Here is a 22325-nt window from a genome sequence, read left to right on the forward strand (position 1 = left end):
TGGTATGTAGTTCCTTAACGTGATTGTTAGGCAAGTAACAGGGTATCGACTAAGATAAGAATAAGCACTTTTGTGCTATCTGTACGATTACGCGCCTCGACAGTGCGCCTTTTCAGCCCCTTAACCAAATATTTGTCAGAGCTGATGATATTTAAACAAGCGAAAAGGTAAAACCTAGTACAAATATCATTGTAACTATCACATTCTTGGAATTGTCTCCCCTTCCCTTTAATATTCCGATCAATGATTTTGTGTATTTAGATCGATGTGTCTGAGGAAATCCGCGAACAGTAATTTAGGTCTTTGTAAATAACAAGTAGTTATTGTAAGTTCGTAGCAATGAACATGGAATAAACTTGGACTTAGTGTTTTGAAAGAAAATTACTTTTAAAACAGATGTAGAATAAATCTAGCCTGAGGCTCTTTATAAACGGAGATTTCATTAAAAAATAGCGGTTGAATAAGCTGAGACTGAGGCCCTCTAAGGAACTCTCTCTAACAGACTTTGGTTTAGACTTAAGTTAAAACGTTTGAAGAATAGTCCAAGTTACTATAACTTACTGCGGTTATTTGTATCTTAGATATTTGGTTGGTAGCTGGGTCTGTTGGACACGCTGGGCGGATGTGCTGGCCCACACATGAGCTAACATTCAAGCTGGTTAGTACTTTTTCTAAAAGAATATCAACCAGCTTAAATAATATCAATAAAATTATATCAATGACACTTAGTGTATTTATAGATATATATGAATATATATAAATTATTTTATTTATTTATATATTATATATATTTAGATTATTATATATTATTTATATATATTACTAGCTGTGTTTACGGGCGTTGTCTGGGTATTAAAAATCAGCTTATAAGCAATGAGAAGTAATGAAAGCTGCCTGCCACTTGCTATTAGCCTGGCAACCAACCAATGAAAAATTTTAGTAAAGTAACTAATGACAATCGCTTACTTACGTAATCACCCTGCTTAGTACGCAACTTATATCGGCTAGCCAATAACTCAAATCTTCCTCAGTATGGATTCTTCATTCCAAGATTTTAATACTACAGCCGGAATGATTGACGAACATACTATGAAAAGTACATAATAAATAAATATAGTATTTAATTATTATATTTATCCATTTATATATTTATTTATATATACATAAGATTTGACCAAGAAGATTTGATCTCAGGCCTTACCGTTTACCAGTCTGACACCCTACCCACTAGGCCAGAGAATGAGTTGATGGCTTCCTAATATAAGTCGCTATATGAGAGCACATACCCAATGGCTTTGCATACCACGCAGGGTGATTACATAAGTGATTGTCATTACTTAGCTTACTAAAATTTTCTATTGGCAATCTGCCAGGCTAACAGCAAGTGGCGGGGGAACTCTCATTACTGTTCATTGTTTATAAATTGTTTTTTATTACCCAGGCAACGCTGGGTAGCACAGCTAGTATCTATTTAATTATATATAATATACCGTATATGTATATATACGATAGAGTTAACATGAAGAAATGTGATATATATATATTTATACAAGTATACATCACATTTCTTTATATTAGCATCATTATGCAAATCTCGTAACGTTGACTAATGATACAAATGGGATCTGTAATACGTTGTAGCATTTAATGTAGCATAGGATAACGTGCCATAGGCTTACTGTTTCACAGCCAACTGGGCTTAATGTACCATACAATGGCCTTTCATCAATTAAATGCTTTTGGAAAATAAAGCTTCCCCTTTGTCTTCTTACAGTATTCGAATATTTTAAACAATATTCAGCTCTATATTTCGTAAATGCAACAAACAATATTTCTATTTACTAAACTGTGCATTATCGAACGTGTGAAGTTATCAGCTCTTGTTTTCACTAAGCCACCAGCTACAAGCTGAAGTTTTAAATCAGTATTAAAATTTGTATTAAACAAGAGTGTGTGGTTTTATTTTGCAGAAAATAATGTGATTAAAAAATTTGTTCTAATTTAGAAAATTACAAAAATGCAATTTTGGTAAGATACACTTTCAAGTCAACTCTCTATAGAGAACATTAAAAATAAATAAGCTACCAAATATATTTATTACCAAAAAAGTTTGGCATCAAAAAGTATTATACTAGACTATAAAATCATATAAATAGTAGCCTTGAAATAGTCAAAGAAATTGATTCACTGACGCCTTGTTTTTTTAGTTGGGTATAAACTGCAAAAGGGTGCAGTGCCAGAAACATTAAGGCAAAATGTGTGATATGTGCTTCTGCAGAGCTTTACTGTGTAAAAGAGTCACTCAAAGTTTCTTCTTTATGTAAAAGTTTTTATAAGAAAAGTTTCTTTTTTTACGATATATATATATGTAAATAAATGTCTAGTAAGACTTGTTGGGGTAACCTTGACCAAGTCCTTAATATCCGAGGTAATGGTGCATTAAGACGTGCGTGGCCTTTAGAGGTAGAGAGAGATCTTATAATAAGACAAAAACTAATACATCCTACTATAAACTTTAGCCAAGAAAATTACTAATTATAACATAAAATCGCATAGCTTAGTCTAGTTTTTGGAAACAATAACAACCAACGAGAGTTTGCAAAAACAACGTTAAAGCAACATAATTGGCAGGAACAGAAGCGTTATTCCATTGACACAGAAGAAGTACAATATGAAAACAATGAGCTATTAAAAAACACTTTTCAAGATATAGCAGAACCCAATGACTACAACACAGTCAGTAAAGAAAAGGAAAATGGGGAAACATATCTCCCACTCGGAAAGGAGATTGAAAAATGTTGGCATATAAGAACAACTTTAACTCCGGTAGTCACTGGAGCATTAGGTACACTAACACTGCACATGGAATGTGGCTTCGCTAAATACGGGCAACAGTCAACACAAGGCAGTTGCAGAAAAGAGCCCTATTGGGAACGGCCAAGATCTTGAGGGGAGTACTAAAACTCCCAGGACTCTGATGGGAGACTCTAGCTCGCGTAGACATTACCACTCCCTTAGATTAACAAGGTAAAGAAACAATTTTTTATGAAACCAATAATAACCTGAGATATGCAATCACGCACAAGGTACAATCATAGACAGTCTTAGTCTCCTCGACTGACTGTCAAAGAGAGAGAGAGAGAAAGGGAGAGAGAGGAAAAGAGAGAGAGAGAGAGAGAGAGAGAGAGAGAGAGAGGGAGGAAGAGGGGGGAGAGGGGGAAAGGTGAACAGGGGAGAGAGAGGGAGAAGAGGGGGTGAGGAGGGGGTGAGAGGGGTAAGAGGGGGTGAAGAGGGAGTGATGAGGGAGAGAGGAGGGAGAGTGGGAGAGAGTGGAGAAAGGAGAGAAGAGGGGGAGAGGGAGAGAGAAGAGAGAAAGAGGAGTGCGAGAGAAAAAGGTAAAAAAAAGGATAGAGAGAGGGGGAGAGAGAGAGGGGAAAGAGAGGAGAGAGAGGGGGAGGGAGAGAAGAGATAAACAGGAGTGCGAAGGAAAAAGGGAGAGAGAGGAAGAGAGATACAGAATACTTGTGCATCATGTACAAGATAGTACCTGTACACATCAGGTAATACCCTTGAATCACATTACACATCAGGTAATACCCTTGAATCACATTACACATCAGGTAATACCCTTGAATCACATGTCAATACATGTAGTCTATAGACTAGGTAATACCTTTACTCCATAGGATTTGTACTGACAATATTTGTTGATAGAGAGGCTGAAATGAGACAGAAAACTAAAATACTTGTATATATGATTGCTTTAATGCTTTTGCTGGAGTTCAATAAAATTACAGTATTGTCCTTGAAGATACAAAAGAGCAATCTGTTGAGATAATTTTACAATTTTTCAAGATGTTGTATATTTTGCATTTGCTAAATTAGCAATGCTAATGAAACCATGCTAAAACATGTCCCGCACATATTATATTGCATGTAATGGAATGTGTGTAAACCTACTAGCCGGCAATTGAACTTCTCTCAAACACTACAAAGCACAAAGTTGTAGCATGTTGAATCCACATCTCAGCATTTATAGCTACTATTTGTGCACCGACAGTACATGAATTACCTTTACATGTTGCTGCCTACCCAAAAAGTTGACATATTCAGCCAATCTTTTCAAATTTTCAGCTTTACTCTTAAAAACACTAAGCAGCAGCCTTTTGTATCAGATTATCAGATAATTGAATGTTACGAAAAAAAATCATCATGGCTTTATCGCTGATTAGCAATTCAGAATAACAGTCTAAAATATTAAGTGGGATATAATATCGCTTTCCCTTTGAAGTAGTGCATATTTGCTGTAGTGCAACGCATTGCACTAAATGTATTGCATTAGTGAGTATTCACAGGTCACTGATTAGGCTGTAGACAAATCCATGAAACTATTTTGTGTCTCTGGGTAGTTACAGGCGTCTTTTTAATTAAAACTTGCTGCTATGTTTGCTCCTCATGAAATGTGAATATAAGATAATATACATAAAACCTTTGACTATGAGAAAGCTACCGCACCAGTTTATAAAAAACATCACATGCTATTGGCTAAATGACCAATACAAGCGCACAACCTAGCAAATGGGAAATCTATGGGTAGGAAATTATTAGCAAACCGAAAGTTGGCTTTAAAAATTATTGTCCATATAAATAAATCTCACTTTATCATTATGTGTGTCTGTCTGTTCGTCTGTGTATGCACTGTCTATATATAGATCACTCAAAGTGCATGTATGTCCGTATGCGTATTCTAGGTTTGATTGTCTTATAGCAATTATTGGAATAGCTGTAGCTGGACAACAATGCAGACACAAAGTCATGGGTTACCGACATTTGAAGCCTATCTTATTAAGCAGCTTACTAAAATTTTCCGTTGGCAATGTGCCTGGCTAACAGCTTGAAAGTTACAGTTGTTTGACAAAGTTTTAAAACCTTTACAGTTGTTTTTATTTTTCTCTTAATTCATTTCAACTACACAAAACTTTTCTCATGATATGTAATTTGAAAGTGGAATGGGAAATTTTGTTATATGCTAAATACAAATCAATTTTCTGTCCAAAGATTTTTTATTACCCAGGCAACGCCGGGTAGCATAGCTATTATCAATATATATAAATATCAAATACTAAAAATTCCTAGAACCAGTCAGTTTGATTACAAACTGTAGAATATGCCTTTGCATGCATGTATTAAGGACAATTACCCTCAATGAATGCATTGGTTGTATTGAAAGCAGTGTAACAATTTGTGTTGAACATCTGCATGCATCCTGCGAGATAACCAATTAAGAATTAACAACATTCTGGCAACCCCGAGCTCACTGTTCTAAAATGACACTTACAATGATCCGGGACTTACCCACATCTTGAGCAGCCAATGCTGTTAGTGTCACGAAGAAAGTGACAAACACCTTCATACCCTTCGCCATCAGTATAACTATATGGAAATTTATTTAAGAGATATTTCAGAGACGAGCGGAGTGAATGACTTATCCTTGGCTCAGCCCTGATAAGAAGTGTGTAATGCATTACCATGCTGAACATGTGCTAGATAAGGTTGTTGACATTGTGATCAGGCCTGCCAATAAGAGAATGGCTGTTGTTCATGCTATGATCTGATCAAGCCTGAGAACTCTGTGTGACGATATGGTAACTATGGCAACAACGTCATGCGTATTCATACTTAAAAAGCTTACGATCATGTGATTTTAATAGTAGCAAACTAAGCATGGACTCCACTTATAAAACTCTGTGTGTAGATTTACAGCACAACAAATTGTGACAATTTTTCACTAAATGCTCAAGTAATATCAAGTACAGGGTAGTCCAAATATATTCGTTGTCTGAACAAGATGGCTGTCTGCTGTTCTTGTTAGCTGCATAATAAAATAGGTTTGAATGAAATAATCAAGCTGTGTCAATAAAAATAGTGTGTTTATAAGAGTGATTTGGCTATAAACTCTATTTTATTTTGCGATAAGCAACCGAACAACAGCATAAAACGGTAGCAAAACATTATGCAGGTGTACTATCTAGTAGGTAGAAGATATTTGTAGCCAACGAGAGTCAATCTGTAGCCAACTAGAAGCTATCTGTAGCTAACATATTAAACAATACAAATGGAAATGAAGTCATCTACTTTAAAATCACAATAGCCGCAATGCCTATGACCTCAAAAGTTATAACTAAAAAATTCATTATTGTACAAAGGTGGAACATAAGTGAAACAAGCATATATTTTTTATAATGAACTGCTTATGGCAGAAGGCTGAGGTTCAAAGATATGAAATACAACACATTATCTAATAGTAAATAATCAAGATTATAGTTCTTGACCTCCGCATTTTTAATCAGGTGATTTTCTATCTTCATTTTTATATATATATTTTTATGTATTCAACTTGTAATACATGCAAGATTTTTGGTATTACTGAGTAACTTTACCTACTTAAAGTATCTACTTACTGCTCTCGGTCTACTTAATGTATTTACTTACTGCTCTCGGTCTACTTAATGTATCTCCTTGCTGCTCTCAGTCTATCTAATGTATCCACTTACTACTCTCAGTCTACTTAATGTATCTACTTATTGCTCTCAGTTTACTTAATGTATCCACTTACTACTTTCGGTCTACTCAATGTATCTACTTACTGCTCTCGGTCTACTTAATGTATCTACTTACTGCTCTCAATTTACTTAATGTATCCACTTACTACTCTCAGTCTACTTAATGTATCTACTTATTGCTCTCAGTTTACTTAATGTATCCACTTACTACTTTCGGTCTACTCAATGTATCTACTTACTACTCTCGGTCTATTTAATGTATCTACTTACTGCTCTCAGTTTACTTAATGTATCCACTTACTACTTTCGGTCTACTCAATGTATCTACTTACTACTCTCGGTCTACTTAAGGTATCTACTTACTACTCTCGGTCTACTTAATGTATCTACTTACTGCTCTCAATTTACTTAATGTATCCACTTACTACTCTCAGTCTACTTAATGTATCTACTTATTGCTCTCAGTTTACTTAATGTATCCACTTACTACTTTCGGTCTACTCAATGTATCTACTTACTACTCTCGGTCTACTTAAGGTATCTACTTACTGCTCTCGGTCTACTTAATGTATCTACTTACTGCTCTCAGTTTACTTAATGTATCCACTTACTACTTTCGGTTTACTCAATGTATCTACTTACTACTCTCAGCCTACTTAATGTATCTTCTCACTACTCTCGGTGAATACCTCTTTTTATTTGGTAAATGCCAGACAAACATGGATACAAGACGTGTAAGACAGTGCAGGCGTATCTGGCACATCTTTAGTGGGAGAATCTTTCAATCAAGATGGAGAGGTAAAGAAAAGGAAGGGTTTTCTGAATGCATAATAGGCCATACCGCCACAAGTACCCCAGCCCCACAAACCACTTCACTTCATGCATATTCCAGTGAAAGATAATAGTACACCTCTACCCTAATAGCTCAGTCCGCAATAGCACCTGCATGGTTTAGTCACCAAGTGTATTCAATAGTTATACCCATGCTTGTCAGCACACTTTGGCAATGTTTCTCTTCAAATCATATGACTTTATGGTCATATCTGCTTCAATGACTTTGGATTTGGTTCTCTTAGGACTTTGAGCTCGCAGAGCATTAAGCAGAACGAACACCATCTGCAAAAACCATTTGATAATGCTGTTCACATGGCCAATGCATGAGAAAGCTGTGTAGGCATATGAATGTTCTAGATGTTTTTAAGTTCAATGTATACAGTACAAGAAATACTAATAAAAAAGTAACATTTGTCAAATATCTAAGGTAGGCACTGCTTTGCATAATTCCCAAGTACTTGGACTTTCCTTCAGACATATATATATATATATATATATATATATATATATATATAATTTGTGGTATTTTCAGACGAATAACATATTTTCAAAGTTGAAAAATCAAATTGTCTGAAGAGTACTAGCAATAAAATTTTTAGCCTCTAAAATGTTCAACTCAAAAGTTTATTTGAAGCTTTCAAATATAGATGTATAGATGTATAGAAATAGATATTTGTGCATATGATTTCACCATGCTGCGGCTCATTGAATTTTTTAGTTGTAAAGCTCAAAATTACTATAAAGGTATGGCCACACATAACGATTTTTCGTTGATTCTGACCGAAATCACAAAATAAACGGAAAACCCAGAATTAATCTATTTACTATAGCTGATAAGATTTGGATTTGCAAAGATTTTATTCGGAGTAACATGTTATATATTTGTCTCGAGCTCCAAAAGTGCTCACAAAAGATCTTGACAGATATAAGGCATGAGTCAAGCGAGCTCATCAAATTAAAAAAAATTAAACAGTATTACCAAAGGGAAACTTATTAGGAAAAGAATTGGAGACAGGCAGAAAGACAAATGAGAGTATGTAAACCGTAATGAGATACATATGGTTTTACATAGCGCCATGACATCCACCACTCACCTAGAAATGCCAAACAGTTTTTCAAAAGTACACAGTATCTAGTATGTGAATCTCAGTCCAATAGTCTTCCTAAAAGCATTATGAAGGCAGAATCTTAAGGTCAATGAATTATGCATGTATATGGTAGGATATTGCTATGACAACTAATCGAGAGAGCAATAGAATGACTAACTGTTGACAGCGTTGAAAATATTTAATTGAAGTAGTCACCAAAAGAGGTACATATATCTAGTCGATGAAGAAGTCATAAAATGCAAACACCATGTTGCAATATTCCCAGAGTATTAGGGTCCAAGTTCCGCTTTTAGTCAAGTAGAGTAAACTGGACCATTGCACCAGCGCGGCAATGTCAAGTACCTCTTCATACATAGCCTGACCTTACCCTATCTTCTCTTGAGAAGATATCAGGCATACAATACTCCCACATCTGAACACCGTATATGACCAACTCATAAAATGTTGGCTACACCCGCATGAGGTAAGAGCAGCATAAGATAGCTGTCAGCAGGTGATATGAGCGAACAGTGCCATATATGTGGACAATACTAGATACAAAAGCTAGCAGGTTAACAAGCTAGTAAGTCTCTAAGCCCTACTCTATCTGACTAAACTCTTTTTTAACTAAACAACTCGTTACAAAGGAATTCGTACTGATTTCAATTTATTGCAGGCAACTTATTAAGCTTTTTTTTCTAGTGTTAAATTTTCATGAAAGATTTTCATGAAAGATTTTCAAGACTTCGCAGGAAATCTAAAAACAGCGTTAACTATTAATAAGAATTATCACAATTTTTAAATTCTAAAAAAGAACAAAAATATGTTACAAAATGAAAACTAATGTGCAATCAAAGATCTTCATAAAAAATGTTTAAATTGAGTGAAATTAAAAATTTAAAATGGCTGTTGTTGCTGGATGTTTTATTTATAGGAAACCATAGAATTGTGTTAAAATAATATGAAAATATTTTTTTGTACGATTAGCAACTCAAAATGAGACTAAAATAATTACTGCATCACACAAGCTTACAGGATTTGTTTATTCCATGAGCACTGCAGCTCTGTTTTATGAGGTTTTTTATGTAGATGTTGTTTAAAACAACTTCTGACTTTTATAACATTAAAAATGTTTGAGATCAAATTTTGCAAATATTTGCATAAATATATTTAAAAAAGCTGCAGATGAAAGGTGATTGGCTAGTTATACACAAAGGTTATGGTCCTTGATCTTGGTTACAGGTCTTCACATCTATTGCAGTTGTTACTTTTTGTCATATAAAAAAATGTTGTACTATTCCATCCTACCTGCCAACTCTCACGCATTGGGCGTGCGACTCACGCAATCACCTCAAAAAAAATGAAAACGCGTGAGATTTTTGCCCCAACTTCCACAATTTTATATATACTATCATTGATACATCGATTTCCCCAAAACCAAATCTCACGCATTGCCCCATTCTTGGGTTGGCAGGCCTGTATTCCATCAACCTTTTCTTTTTATGTCAGTAATTAACAGCAATTCTGTAAATAGTAGCTAACATACAGAAATGTCTCTCTGAGCACTCAATATGACTGTATTCCATCCAATCACTATAATGGAAGTAGATGTGAACAAAACACTCACGTTATCAGATAGACCCTCTTCTCTGAAGTAGTCCTCCTCTTTGTCTCTAGAGAAGAGGGCAGCGATAGAGAAGTTATCTGAAGAGGGTCCTGATGTGCTGGCAAATGAGTGATCACTGGTTTCAATTGCTTTTTTCTGTACAGCGTGGGCAGCAACATGAATCTCTCAGGTGGTGTACTGTCTTTTCCTCTCCTTTGTGGGTGGCTTGCTGCTCATCTTGTAACGCAGCCTTTCCAACGCTCATGGCAGTTGAAGCGTTTATGCATGCACTTATACTTATCGAACGCATGCAAATACATGAATTAGGTATAAGGGACAACTCTAGTAAAGTAGCATTTCAAAGCTAAGACCTCAACCAGCATTTCCAGCATAGTTCTTTATGAAGTTATATCGCACTCTCTATGAGAAACTTTTACACAACTTTCACGCCTTTTCCCTTGCAGAAAATATGATTGAAAGCCTCCTCAAGAGCATAAGAATGGGAGAACCAGATTCTAAAATACTTGTAGAGAAGCAGAAAGTGTAAACAATCAAGAACGCTAGAAGTATAACACTCGAGATTCTCGTATTTTGAACAGTTTTACTTAATATGCAAGTTGAGCTAATAACGTAACATAATACCGGAAAACAGTTAAAAAAAAACAGAAAACTTTATTTAACCCTTGTATAACCTGTACTAGCCATTCTAAAACAGGCTGTAAAAATAAATTTTGCTACAACAGTTGATAAACACTCGTACACCAACTCTGTACCGCTGTTATATTGACGAGAAACTGAGTCGGTTATGGGACAAATGTATAGTTTTGACTAACAAAAATGTATAAACACGGTAAAAAATGTTGAAATGCATTTACAAAAATACATAAAATTGATAAATGTCGGAAACAAACATACATGAAGCAAGGCCTATATGAATACAGCTGAGGGTTTGGCCATTGTAAAGTTAACCTCTCCACTCCAGATGTGCAGCATTAAGAATAAATGTTTGCATGCGACAGACACAAGAGGAATATATCTCCAGACTACGGAATTTAAATAAGGTTGATAGATTGAGTAGGGTTGCAACTTTGTGATCAGATATAATGATTCAGCAAACACACAACTTGTGTTCAGTGAACAAGACTCAATAAGTTATGTAACATCCGTTATGTCATTACAAAAGGCATCTGAAATAAATGGGAACTCCTTGTGACTGCTCGGAAAGAAACTATATCATGGTAAGAAACAAGCTGATGTTAATACGACGCTGGCTGCCTTGCTCCACGTTTTTAGTAGAACTGTTGACTCCTGGGTTGACCTGTAAAGGAAGTAAAAGCTGCACGTAATATTCAAGTTTCGCAATTTATCTGCAGGTAGAGTATGTTTGAGTGTCGAAGCTGAGATTAAATTCTTATCATTTGTCAGCCATTTGTGGGTGACTAGTAAAAACATGAAGAACACGAGGACAAGCCCTAAACAAAGCATTATAGAATTGGTAAGAATGCTAGAAAAATATTATGAATTATATTATAAAATTTTATCAAATATTAACCATGAAGAGTCATTTGTATGATTGTTTAAAGATTAGGTTTGACAATCTTCTTCCTTCGGCTTTACCCGTTAAGGTCGTCATTGCAAATGGTTTTCCTCCTGGTATAGGATTTATTGTGGTTGTTTGCTCATGAGATTTATAACAGGAGCAATGTGGTTGAATGCCCTTTCTAACACCACCAATGGTCCTCATGCGAATCCACCAACAACTTACCGATTATAGGTCAGTGCCCTGACCTTTGACACACCGTGGCTTTCTATTAGGTTCACAAATACACAAATGCAGAATTCAACTAACCTGTGTTTGATGCCAGATCAGCGAGGACAACTCCTAAATATGATTCCTCAGACACATTTGCTTGTCTGTACGCTGAATTGTCAGCAACTTCTGTAGCTGTAGATGATGTTTGAGCTTGTGCCAAGTTTGTAGGAGACCAAGTCAAAATAGAACAACGATTCTCCAGTTGGGTAAGCACTTTTGGTTGATGCCGAGATGAACTCGCAGCGTGATTAGGGTTTGGAGTTACACCACCAGCAATGCAATGCTCGAGTGCTAATTGGCTTTGAGACATGTTGGTTTCCATTGCTATAGAAACTGGAATATGAGTACTTGCAGTTGTTGTCAAGTGTGTGGTGGAGTTATTGGCGGTGTCATGAGAATGAGACGAAAATAGTGTATCAGCTTGACTAACTATTTGTGTGCTAAAATCGGATCGAGTGATAACATCTGGCATGTGCTCTTGACTTGTCACCTCTTTGTCACCGACTGATAATTGAGTTTCACACTCCTTTTTATCAATAGGCTCTCTCCGCCATTGCTTACCATCTGTGTCATCCTTTGACCATCCATGCACTGCACTGCAGACAATAATGCATAGCAATACTGTGCAAAGAATGGGCTGATTTAACATAGCAAAAATAACAGCCAAATAAAACATTGTGAATTGGACTACATGAGATATACAGAAAAAGATAGCAGCACATCAATACCAAAAGTGGTTTTTTCTTGAGTAAAAATATAGGAGTGCAACTAGCTGCACAAATATTATAGCCATCAAAAGTTGCTGATAATTCATCTTATATAACTACCACACTACTGATAACTACCACACTACTGATAACTACCACACTACTGATAACTACCACACTACTGATAACTACCACACTACTGATAACTACCACACTACTGATAACTACCACACTACTGATAACTACCACACTACTGATAACTACCACACTACTGATAACTACCACACTACTGATAACTACCACACTACTGATAACTACCACACTACTGATAACTACCACACTACTGATAACTACCACACTACTGATAACTACCACACTATTGATAACTACCACACTACTGATAATTACCACACTACTGATAACTACCACACTACTGATAACTACCGCACTACTGATAACTACCGCACTACTGATAACTACCACACTACTGATAATTACCACACTACTGATAACTACCGCACTACTGATAACTACCACACTACTGATAATTACCACACTACTGATAACTACCACACTACTGATAACTACCACACTACAGATAACTACCACACTACTGATAATTACCACACTACAGATAACTACCACACTACTGATAACTACCACACTACAGATAACTACCACACTACTGATAATTACCACACTACAGGTAACTACCACACTACTGATAACTACCACACTACTGATAACTACCACACTGCTGATAACTACCACACTGCTGATAACTACCACACTACTGATAACTACCACACTACTGATAACTACCACACTACTGATAACTACCACACTACTGATAACTACCACACTACTGATAACTACCACACTACAGATAACTACCACACTACTGATAATTACCACACTACAGATAACTAACACACTACTGATAACTACCACACTACTGATAACTACCACACTACTGATAACTACCACACTACTGATAACTACCACACTACTGATAATTACCACACTAATGTAATTCCAATAATAACAGAAAATTCAGCGAGAATGTCATGGCTTTCACGCAATCGAGATCAATTGTCATTCGTGAATCCAGTTGTCAACGCGACGCATCATTTAGTAGTATTTGTGTGCAAAGCCACAGCAAATACCAACACAAAGTGCCAGGTATGCCCCTTGTTGGTGTTTGAGTTAAGTCTAATGATAAACTTACACAAAATTTTAATAGACTTTATAAGAAAGTACAAATATTTTTCTATCATTTGCGATTGTTTTTGATGTTCAAGGTGACCTGACTGCCAGGATGTTTCTAGATTAAAATTGACAAAACTTGATCACGGTTAAACCGCTCAGAAGAAAAATATGTGCGAAATGAAGTCACTAGTTGTTATCATTGTGATAGTTGATATGGTCGGCTATTGAGTTCCAGTTGCAGCGTTACGCGTCTCTATTCTGTCGACCTTTTGTTGGTCTCTTTACAACTATAGACGTCATAATGGCACTTGAGCTTGATACGAGTGTTTTAATCGCTATCAGTTTTATTGATTTTAATCTTGAAATATGCTGGCTATCAGATCACCTTAAACACCAAAAACAATTGTGAATGATAAAAAAATACCGATACTTTCCGAAAAAACTTACTAAAAATTGTGTGCAGTTTATCTTTAATGGATATATTACACATATTGTACATCAAAACAAGTTTGAAGTTTTTTAACAACGTAAAGCAATCAAAGTTGTTTTTCATCGCTAAACCTGGTAATCTTACCGATAGTGTTTGGTAAGTCCATGAGGTCTTTTAGATGAGTATCCACAGATGTCACACAAATAGGGTCGCGCGTCTGAATGCGCCCGCATGTGTAGCTATGAAAAATAACAAGAAAGCTAACAATAAATAATATCTCATAAATGTAATAACACCCTTATGAGATGAAGCTATGAAACTACAAGCATACCAACAGAAATGACAACTCCAAAATCATCCTCAGGCTCATCGACATCATTGCTCATACATTTCAGATTGAGCTGAGATGGATAAGAATATGAATAAGATATTATTAGTAATTGCTACCATACTATAAGATAACTGCCTAGACTCCTTTAGATTTTGAAAAAAATTTGGAGAGAAATAGTTTGCTTAATTGCCAATCACCTCTAAAGACTTATTCCTAGCGACTTTTAGGGACTTATTCCTGACCACCCCTAGAGACTCGTTCCTAACCACCGCTAGAGACTCATGCCTAGCCCCCCACAGAAATTTATTCTTGGCTATCCCTAAGATTTTATTGACAGTTTTCTATCAGCTTGAACAAGGCAGGGCTGAAACCTCGGCTGCGAAACACATGCATTGGATCCATGAAGTACGAAAATATGAGAAAGACCCAACTTTAGAGAATGTTCTCAATGTATACAACTGAAGCGTTTAGACGAAGTGATGAATTTTAATAGATATTACAATTTTTTTTATTTGGTAGACTATTTCTATTATTGATGAGATTGTTTGACTCTTACCACTCAAGCTAAAGCAGCTAAAGCAAACAAAGCATACTTTAGCAATGATAATTCCGTAAGTGTTTCCCAAATTAGAATGCCAATTTTGAACATATTTAAAATATATGAACCTTGAAATATCTAAAAACAGGAGTAGAATAGTCACATTGAGGGCACTTATGTAACGTCTCTTCTTTCTTAGCATGCTTCTGGAGGGTATGAAACCGAAGGCTTTTAGTATCGGCGGCACTGTACTCACAACTCTCGCACTTGTAAGGCTTTTCTCCTGTAACCATAGTAACAGCGACATATGCTACTCCGTAGTAGTGGATTTAATTTCTGAAAAAAGTTAAAACTCAGGTTAACAATGAATGTTCAGAAGGCCAAACATTTAAAAGTAACAATAAGCATCATAAAATAAACCCTCATTGGCAGCCAACAGCAACAATTTAAATCTGGTTTTCGCGCAAGTCAATGGGAGATATTCTAAAAAAGTAATGAAAAGTTGAGACGGCCCAAGCACAAAGTTGTTTCGTCTTTGCGTCTACATGAGAAAAGAAACTTCCTACGTTCAATGAATTCTGAAATTTATCTTATGTGTTTTCCATGCCTGAAAATTCTGAAAGTGATCGCCATAAAGACTATCGTGACTTTCGTCCTTTGCCTTAGCAATAGGCTTTTTAGCCTATTGAGACATTTAATCTTCATTCAGCTTTATTAAAGGTCGACTTGCAACAAAATTCACATAACAGTTATTTGATATGAAACAATTCACCATGTCTTACTCTGTTGTTTGTAGGTGCAAAATATGTGGAAATGTAATTACAAGCTCTTAAAAGCTCAAAAACGAACAGAGAATCGCAGCCACACGAGACCGCCATAGTTTGGATTCTCTTTCCAAAACGGCTCAAATGTGATGTAGTTGCGAGAGATGGCTTCTGTTTACACTTTCTTGCAACCTTATTCGTCGAAATATTTTCACAAACATACTTCACGCATTCAATAAAACTATGTCTATTGTTCTTACGTGTCTGTTTTGTCGTCATCGTAATGCTGTTACTTTTAGCAGTGATATCTTATAACTTACCGTAAAAATTCGTTTAATATTTTAGCCTTAGCTTGAAGGAGTACATATCATTGCCTGATAATCATGACGAGCCTGTTGGTCACTTGTCATAATCGAAAAGTGCTGCAGAAATTATTTGCGAAGTATTGGGTCACATAATCAGATTACGACTTGCCGATTAGACCAGGCTGAAACAAAACTGTAAAGTAGCGAGCATCTATATTTGATACGGGGTCTTTGGTAAAACCCGAAGTGTTTGTCATAAACTAGTACTACGATGTGTTTTATATCGAGCTTTGTATTGGCCTTTCAATTCACGTGAGAACATACGCGACAAGACGATAACTAAATTTCATGGCTACGTCATCGAAATAAAGAGATTCCAATCTACGGCGGCTTTTCGTTTTTGAGCTTTTACGAGCTTGTAATTACATTCCCACATATTTTGCACCTACCACACAACAGAGTAAGACATGATGAATCTTTTGATACCAAATAACTGTAATGTGAATTTTTTTGCAAGTCAACCTTTAAGTAAATATCTACTTCTAATCTGTCCAACTGTTTTAACATCCAAATGTGACTACGATAGAGCATACAGTTCCTAGTGTTCTTTAGCAAATAGGACTACACATGGGGGAGTCTATGGGTCTATCCAACAACAAGAAGTTCACATCAGGTAGTAATGCTAATAGCAGCAACCTTCATGTAGACGACTCCACCATCTATGTTGAAGGCCAAAAAAACCCAGTGTGATGCACCAGAAAAGAGAATAACTCCAGTAAAATCCTACCGGTATGGGTGAGTATGTGGCGCTCTAACGTAGCCTTCTGAGCAGCCTTGTAGGCACAATAGCTGCAGGCAAAAGGCTTTTCACCATTATGTGTACGAACGTGTCGTAGCATACGATTGGCGAAGTTAGTTTTGTAGTCACATGAATCACACTTGAGTTCTTCCTGCTTTCCTCTCTAAAGTGAGATAGCGAAATATTTACATCAATTTAATGGTGCTTATAAAATGATAAAAGTTAACAGATATAAAATTTGCTAAAGTAGGACATAGACCCTTATCTTTTCCTGCACTCAACCATATAGATAAGTTGCTAAGGAAGGTTGATTGCACAATTACTTGTCGCCATGCTTGATGTTGATTATAAGAGAATTGAGGAAGACAAGTGGTGCAACCATTGATATTGAAATCCATATGCAACAGCTCAGCAGTCATACATAACGGGTTATGTAAAAGTGAATGCAATGTATCTTGTGTTAGACTTTTAAGAACAATTTACTAACATTTTAAATTGTTGGTTTTTATGAACATCTTTTTATATTCTCATCAAACCAATGCGAACATGAATTATAGTTTTAAATCAATTGAGACAGCATATGACTACGTGGGAAGCAAGGATTTTCATACATCAAATTCAGGTAAATGTGGAACAGTGCAAACGGTGGTTCTTAGATCTACTGTACGTATTTGCAATACCTCGTTTTAACTATTACCGCCAACGTGTCATGTAACGTGGTAATGTGCAATTACACATCTTTTAATATATTTCCAAAATATTGCAATCATTTTAATTATTTTTAAATCGTAAGCTCTCTAGAAGCATAACCAATGCTTACATTGTGATGTACAGAAGAGTTGAGATGCCTGACGAGGTGGTAATTGTCTACACAAGAGAAGGTACAGAGGCTACATTTGATTGGTTTTTCGCTAGCATGAGACATGCAGTGCCTTTTGAAGTGATCTTTTCTCTTAGTCTGGTATCCACACCTCTCGCAGGTAAACATAGCCTCAGAGTTGACTACTGTTAAATAAATCAGAATCCAACTATTACAATCGATATAGTTGTTACACATCTCATGGTTCATCAAAGCAAAATGTATGATATTATCCTCTGACTATTTCTATAGAAAGGACTTGCTTTGTTTCGGCAGCGTTTTACGTTTATTAACCTTCCCCTCAACTTGCTGGTTATGCGTGGACTTTGAAGGGCTCCGTTTGCGATTCGTTGGAAGAGTAGCGTCTTGTTTGACTTCACCTTTTCCTGGTTAGACATACAAAAAATCCGACAATGAAAATACTTCAAGGCTAACAAATATCATAAGTATTAGTTTTTAATAAACTATTTAAAATGAGTCACTAGGCTAATGCATAAGTTTTTATCCTGCTTTTTACAATGGGAAAATTGTTAGCGACAAAACAAGCATTAACTAGCCAGTCGAAAAACGAAAACTTCTGAAATTTTACTTGCAAAATAGTTGCTGTGAGACACCGCCATTCACTAGAGCAGCTCTTTATTAAAATAGGGTTCTGATGAGAACATTGAAAGAGAAGCTTTGTATATATGCCTCAAGTTTACCTCACATACGAATATGATGACACAGCATTTATTAAACCTTTGGCAATATATACTCTTATTAGTTCTTATAATCCATAAGTAGTTCAAACCATTTTTCAATGTAAAGTATTGGTAAACCAATGGCAGGTTAGGGGAGGCAAATCCAAAACTAGTTGTAGTGTAAGTTGAAAGATGTTTGTTGTGTTAAAAATAATTATATCTCCTTCAAACCTCTTAACAAATGTGCCATTGTAACAAGGCAAATGAGCTGGGTTTATTCCTAGGTCAAGTGTCAAGTATGCTACTTTTCTCAACAAATCTAGAAAAAACACTAGAATAATGACTTAATGAGTTACATAAATTATTCTGCATTTGAAATTTGTAAAGTGGAACCTATCAAAAATCTAATTCTTGCCAGATTGTTGACTGTTAAAAGTGACCAATGCCCTAAACTGTTCTACAACCCAATCAAAATTGATATCGCCAAGTATAACGAAAAGATGAAGTCATTACAGTCATGCAGATTACAGTCATCAAAGAGTACATCAACATACTGACCAGTTGTGGAAGCATCTGAGTTATGACCATTAGCCGCATTGTTAGTATCTGTAATAGTTCTATCTGCATCAGCTGGTCTTGTATTATTGTTATTCATGTTCTCTTCTTCATCTAGTGAGGAATCAACTGTAGTCTAGCGAATGTAAAAAGTGGTGTAGCAAAATACATGTATGTTGTTTGATGTAGCAACAACTACCGCACTACATACAAATTAAAGTTAGCACTGCAATGACCAACCAGATATTACATCTCCCGTGCAAAAATGACAATAATGCATCTTTTTAAATATAGCATGTCTATATCTACCATAATGCTACAATGATCCTTTAACACACCACTCTGTCTACATGAGTATATACGTATAATGGACGTTGGCTATTCCTCCACAATGCATAAAATACCAAAAATAGCTGATGTCCGGCGTTGCTCGGGTAATAAAAAGTCTTGGCGCAAAAAAATTAGTTTTACTCAACATATACAACATTAACCATTTTAACTTTTTAACTTCATATCACGAGAAAAGTGTTTTTTTTGCAGTTCAAATAAATTTTAAAAAAAACAATGAGTACATGGAAGTGTGTGTATAAAAAAGGTTACTGTTGCAGCAGAAACTCGTTGTATTCAAAGTTTTGATGAATGGTGCTGGTACCTCTCAATATTAGTACAAATGTAAAAATGAGATAACGGACTTTCTTTGTCCGATACTGTGTTTTTTTTGTCCGATACTGTGTTTCTTTGTCCGATATTGATTTAACGTAAAAATTTGATGTAATCTGTATACAATTTAGAGTTGCAAAATCTGATAGACAATGTAAGATTTCTCAGCTATGTGTTTTTACTGTATAATTCAGAACGTTGTTTTTTGTAACATGAAATACTGACAGTAGATTAAAATACATAGCTCCGCTGTAATATGACCCATAAAGAATTTACCTTATAATATTGAAATCAAGAATTATTCTGAAATCAATCTTGAATCAATCACTTTAGTTTTCTAGAAATGTTCTTATTGATATCATTGTTATAAAATATCTAAAGTATACAGCTGATCATCTGAAAATAAACCAGCAGTTTTAAATTTATAGTTCTATTTTTTAACAAACAAATAACATAAAATACTATTATCGCAAAATGACTACCTATTATTGAGTACTTAATAAATCTAATTGATTAATGGCATAACCTGATTAACTATTCAATTATATTAAAAACTGAACTATTAATCGTTCATGTTTATTTATCTTGAAATATTATTTTCAATATTTCCATTTGATGCATTTTTAATTGCAGATAATAATAAAAATATCATTCTAATATTAAGACTACTGAAAGACCAAAAACTGAATGGGTTCGCAATGTATTTTTTTCCGCCAAATTTGCAATTCTATCCATACAATGATAACATGCATAGTTCATCCTTCTCGTTTTTATGTGGTAATCGTTTTAGAACAGTCGCATTTACAATAGAAACATGATATTTTGATTAACATTCAATATACTGCAGACGGTAAGACAAACCCAAAGATTTTGGCCTTGTCCAAAGCGTAAGCTAAAAAAGAGAAATCCGGCTTTAGGCCATAAAAACAACTAAAAGACTATTGACCAAACCATTGACTAAAAGACAAAAGTCATATTAATATCTATTAGGACACTACAACACACTATGCCAACACTACGCACAAACATTGTTATGCATGTAAAAGTGCTAGTACTAAATACATGTAAAGTGCATTTGAGCTTACAATATGCTTTTAGGTAACTACTGGTTTTTTAAAAACCAATTAAAGCCAACTCTCTATCGACACCTCTTAATTTATAAAAGTCGGATGTGTTTTACCATTTCATTGTAATCTCTGTTTATTATGATTATACATACAAGAACACAGCAACATCCCCTCCATGTACCTCAAACCTACTGTAAATATTGGTGAATTGCCTTCAAGCATGAGGGCTTTAATACAGGTCATCACATTGTTTATAGAATAGACGGCATTGGCTAAGCGGGATGCTCTTCGGTATGCTATCGCCTGATGTAATAAGGTCACATCATTTTCTGACAAAGAGTCCATTTTTCTCTCTGTAACTAAAACAATATATGTTACACAGCTTAATGCACAAGATTGAGGAAACTAGTATTAGCTATTAATAGGCTATTATGTGTGAAACTTTACACGCGGTCTGCAGTGTGTATAAAATAATAAATAATAGTGTATAAAATACCTGTAATATAAACAAAAATAAAGAGTTTATAGCATCTCTAGGCTATTTATAATAAAACTATAAATAAACAAAAACATGGAAGACATACTAAATGAGAATACTGAAGGAAGAAAGTGAGGTCCCCCAATCAAAACTTCCGTAACAAAACGATGTGGTACAAAACAGCACCAATCATGAAAGCACATGATTTTTACATGGTTTTGTGGTACATAACAAAAAAATTTGAAATTAAAATTTTGAATGGCTTTGAACAGTCAGCCATTATTTCGCTTCATACCTGTAGGATGAAAAGTTCTGATCTAAAACCGATAGACGCATCAACAAAGACTCATTGTGATTCTTGTATGAACAAAGCATGAGAGGTGTTGTCCTGTCAATAATGCTTAAATTCATTGTTTGCATTCAATATGTTGAATAACGATACCCCAATTTAGTTTGCACATAACAAGCAATCATTAAAAACATGCTGATATAATGACTAATGTGATTAAGAATAATATACTTGCAATTCTTTTGCAATCAAAATGTAAAACTAGAACTACTGATATGCTCGACAAAAAACCGAATTTTTTTCCACCAATGCTCCAATTCCAAGGAAAGGGTATACAACTACTAATGAAAAGAGCATGAAAAATGATAGCATTATGACAAACACCAATTATATTCTATTGTGAAACCTTGAAACACAGTAGATCAAAAACTTCTGCCTTTACCAACACATCAATGCCTAAACAGATTCAGATGATTTTTAATCAATTGAAAAAATATAGCATTTGCTATATAAAAATTGTACAAAATATAGTCATAATTAAATTGTGGTAAAAATGTAACATCTTCAACAGCTTCTGAAAGCAGAAATATTTGACGATTAATTTAGCAGTGGCGGGTAAAAGGGTGGCGTTTTGCTAGACCCTTTTGGCGGGTCTAGTAAAACGTGTGAAGTTTTTTTTTCAAGCATGTGTGAATATGACTCTTAACAATTTTAGCTAGTTTTAATACATTTTGAACCAATTTTGACCAC

The 22325-nt window shown here is 35.2% G+C and overlaps 1 protein-coding gene across 1 annotated transcript; it reads right to left on the reverse strand.

Moving 5' to 3' along the window:
* Window positions 1-10739: 10739 nt before the first annotated feature.
* LOC137404372 (RE1-silencing transcription factor B-like) lies at window positions 10740-17986 on the reverse strand. The gene is made up of 6 exons (XM_068090568.1): window positions 17808-17986; window positions 16976-17150; window positions 15248-15402; window positions 14395-14489; window positions 11941-12500; window positions 10740-11409 (listed from the first exon to the last, which is right to left on the reverse strand). The coding sequence occupies exons 1-6, from the start codon at window positions 17973-17975 to the stop codon at window positions 11381-11383; spliced, it is 1182 nt and encodes a 393-aa protein (XP_067946669.1). The 5' UTR covers window positions 17976-17986; the 3' UTR covers window positions 10740-11380.
* Between the last annotated feature and the right edge of the window lie 4339 nt (window positions 17987-22325).

The sequence above is a fragment of the Watersipora subatra genome, chromosome 9 (assembly GCF_963576615.1).
Source record: "Watersipora subatra chromosome 9, tzWatSuba1.1, whole genome shotgun sequence".
Taxonomy (NCBI): domain Eukaryota; kingdom Metazoa; phylum Bryozoa; class Gymnolaemata; order Cheilostomatida; family Watersiporidae; genus Watersipora; species Watersipora subatra.

What these genes read in the sequence shown, in the direction of transcription:
- LOC137404372 (XM_068090568.1), bottom strand. Translation starts at nt 17,975, where the DNA reads ATGTTTACCTGCGAGAGGTGTGGATACCAGACTAAGAGAAAAGATCAC. An exon ending in CCACATACTCACCCATACCG is followed by an intron (nt 15,403 to 16,975) that starts GTAGGATTTTAC and finishes CTATGGTTACAG; the next exon opens with GAGAAAAGCCTTACAAGTGC. An exon ending in CTGTTTTTAGATATTTCAAG is followed by an intron (nt 14,490 to 15,247) that starts GTTCATATATTT and finishes TATTTTTCATAG; the next exon opens with CTACACATGCGGGCGCATTC.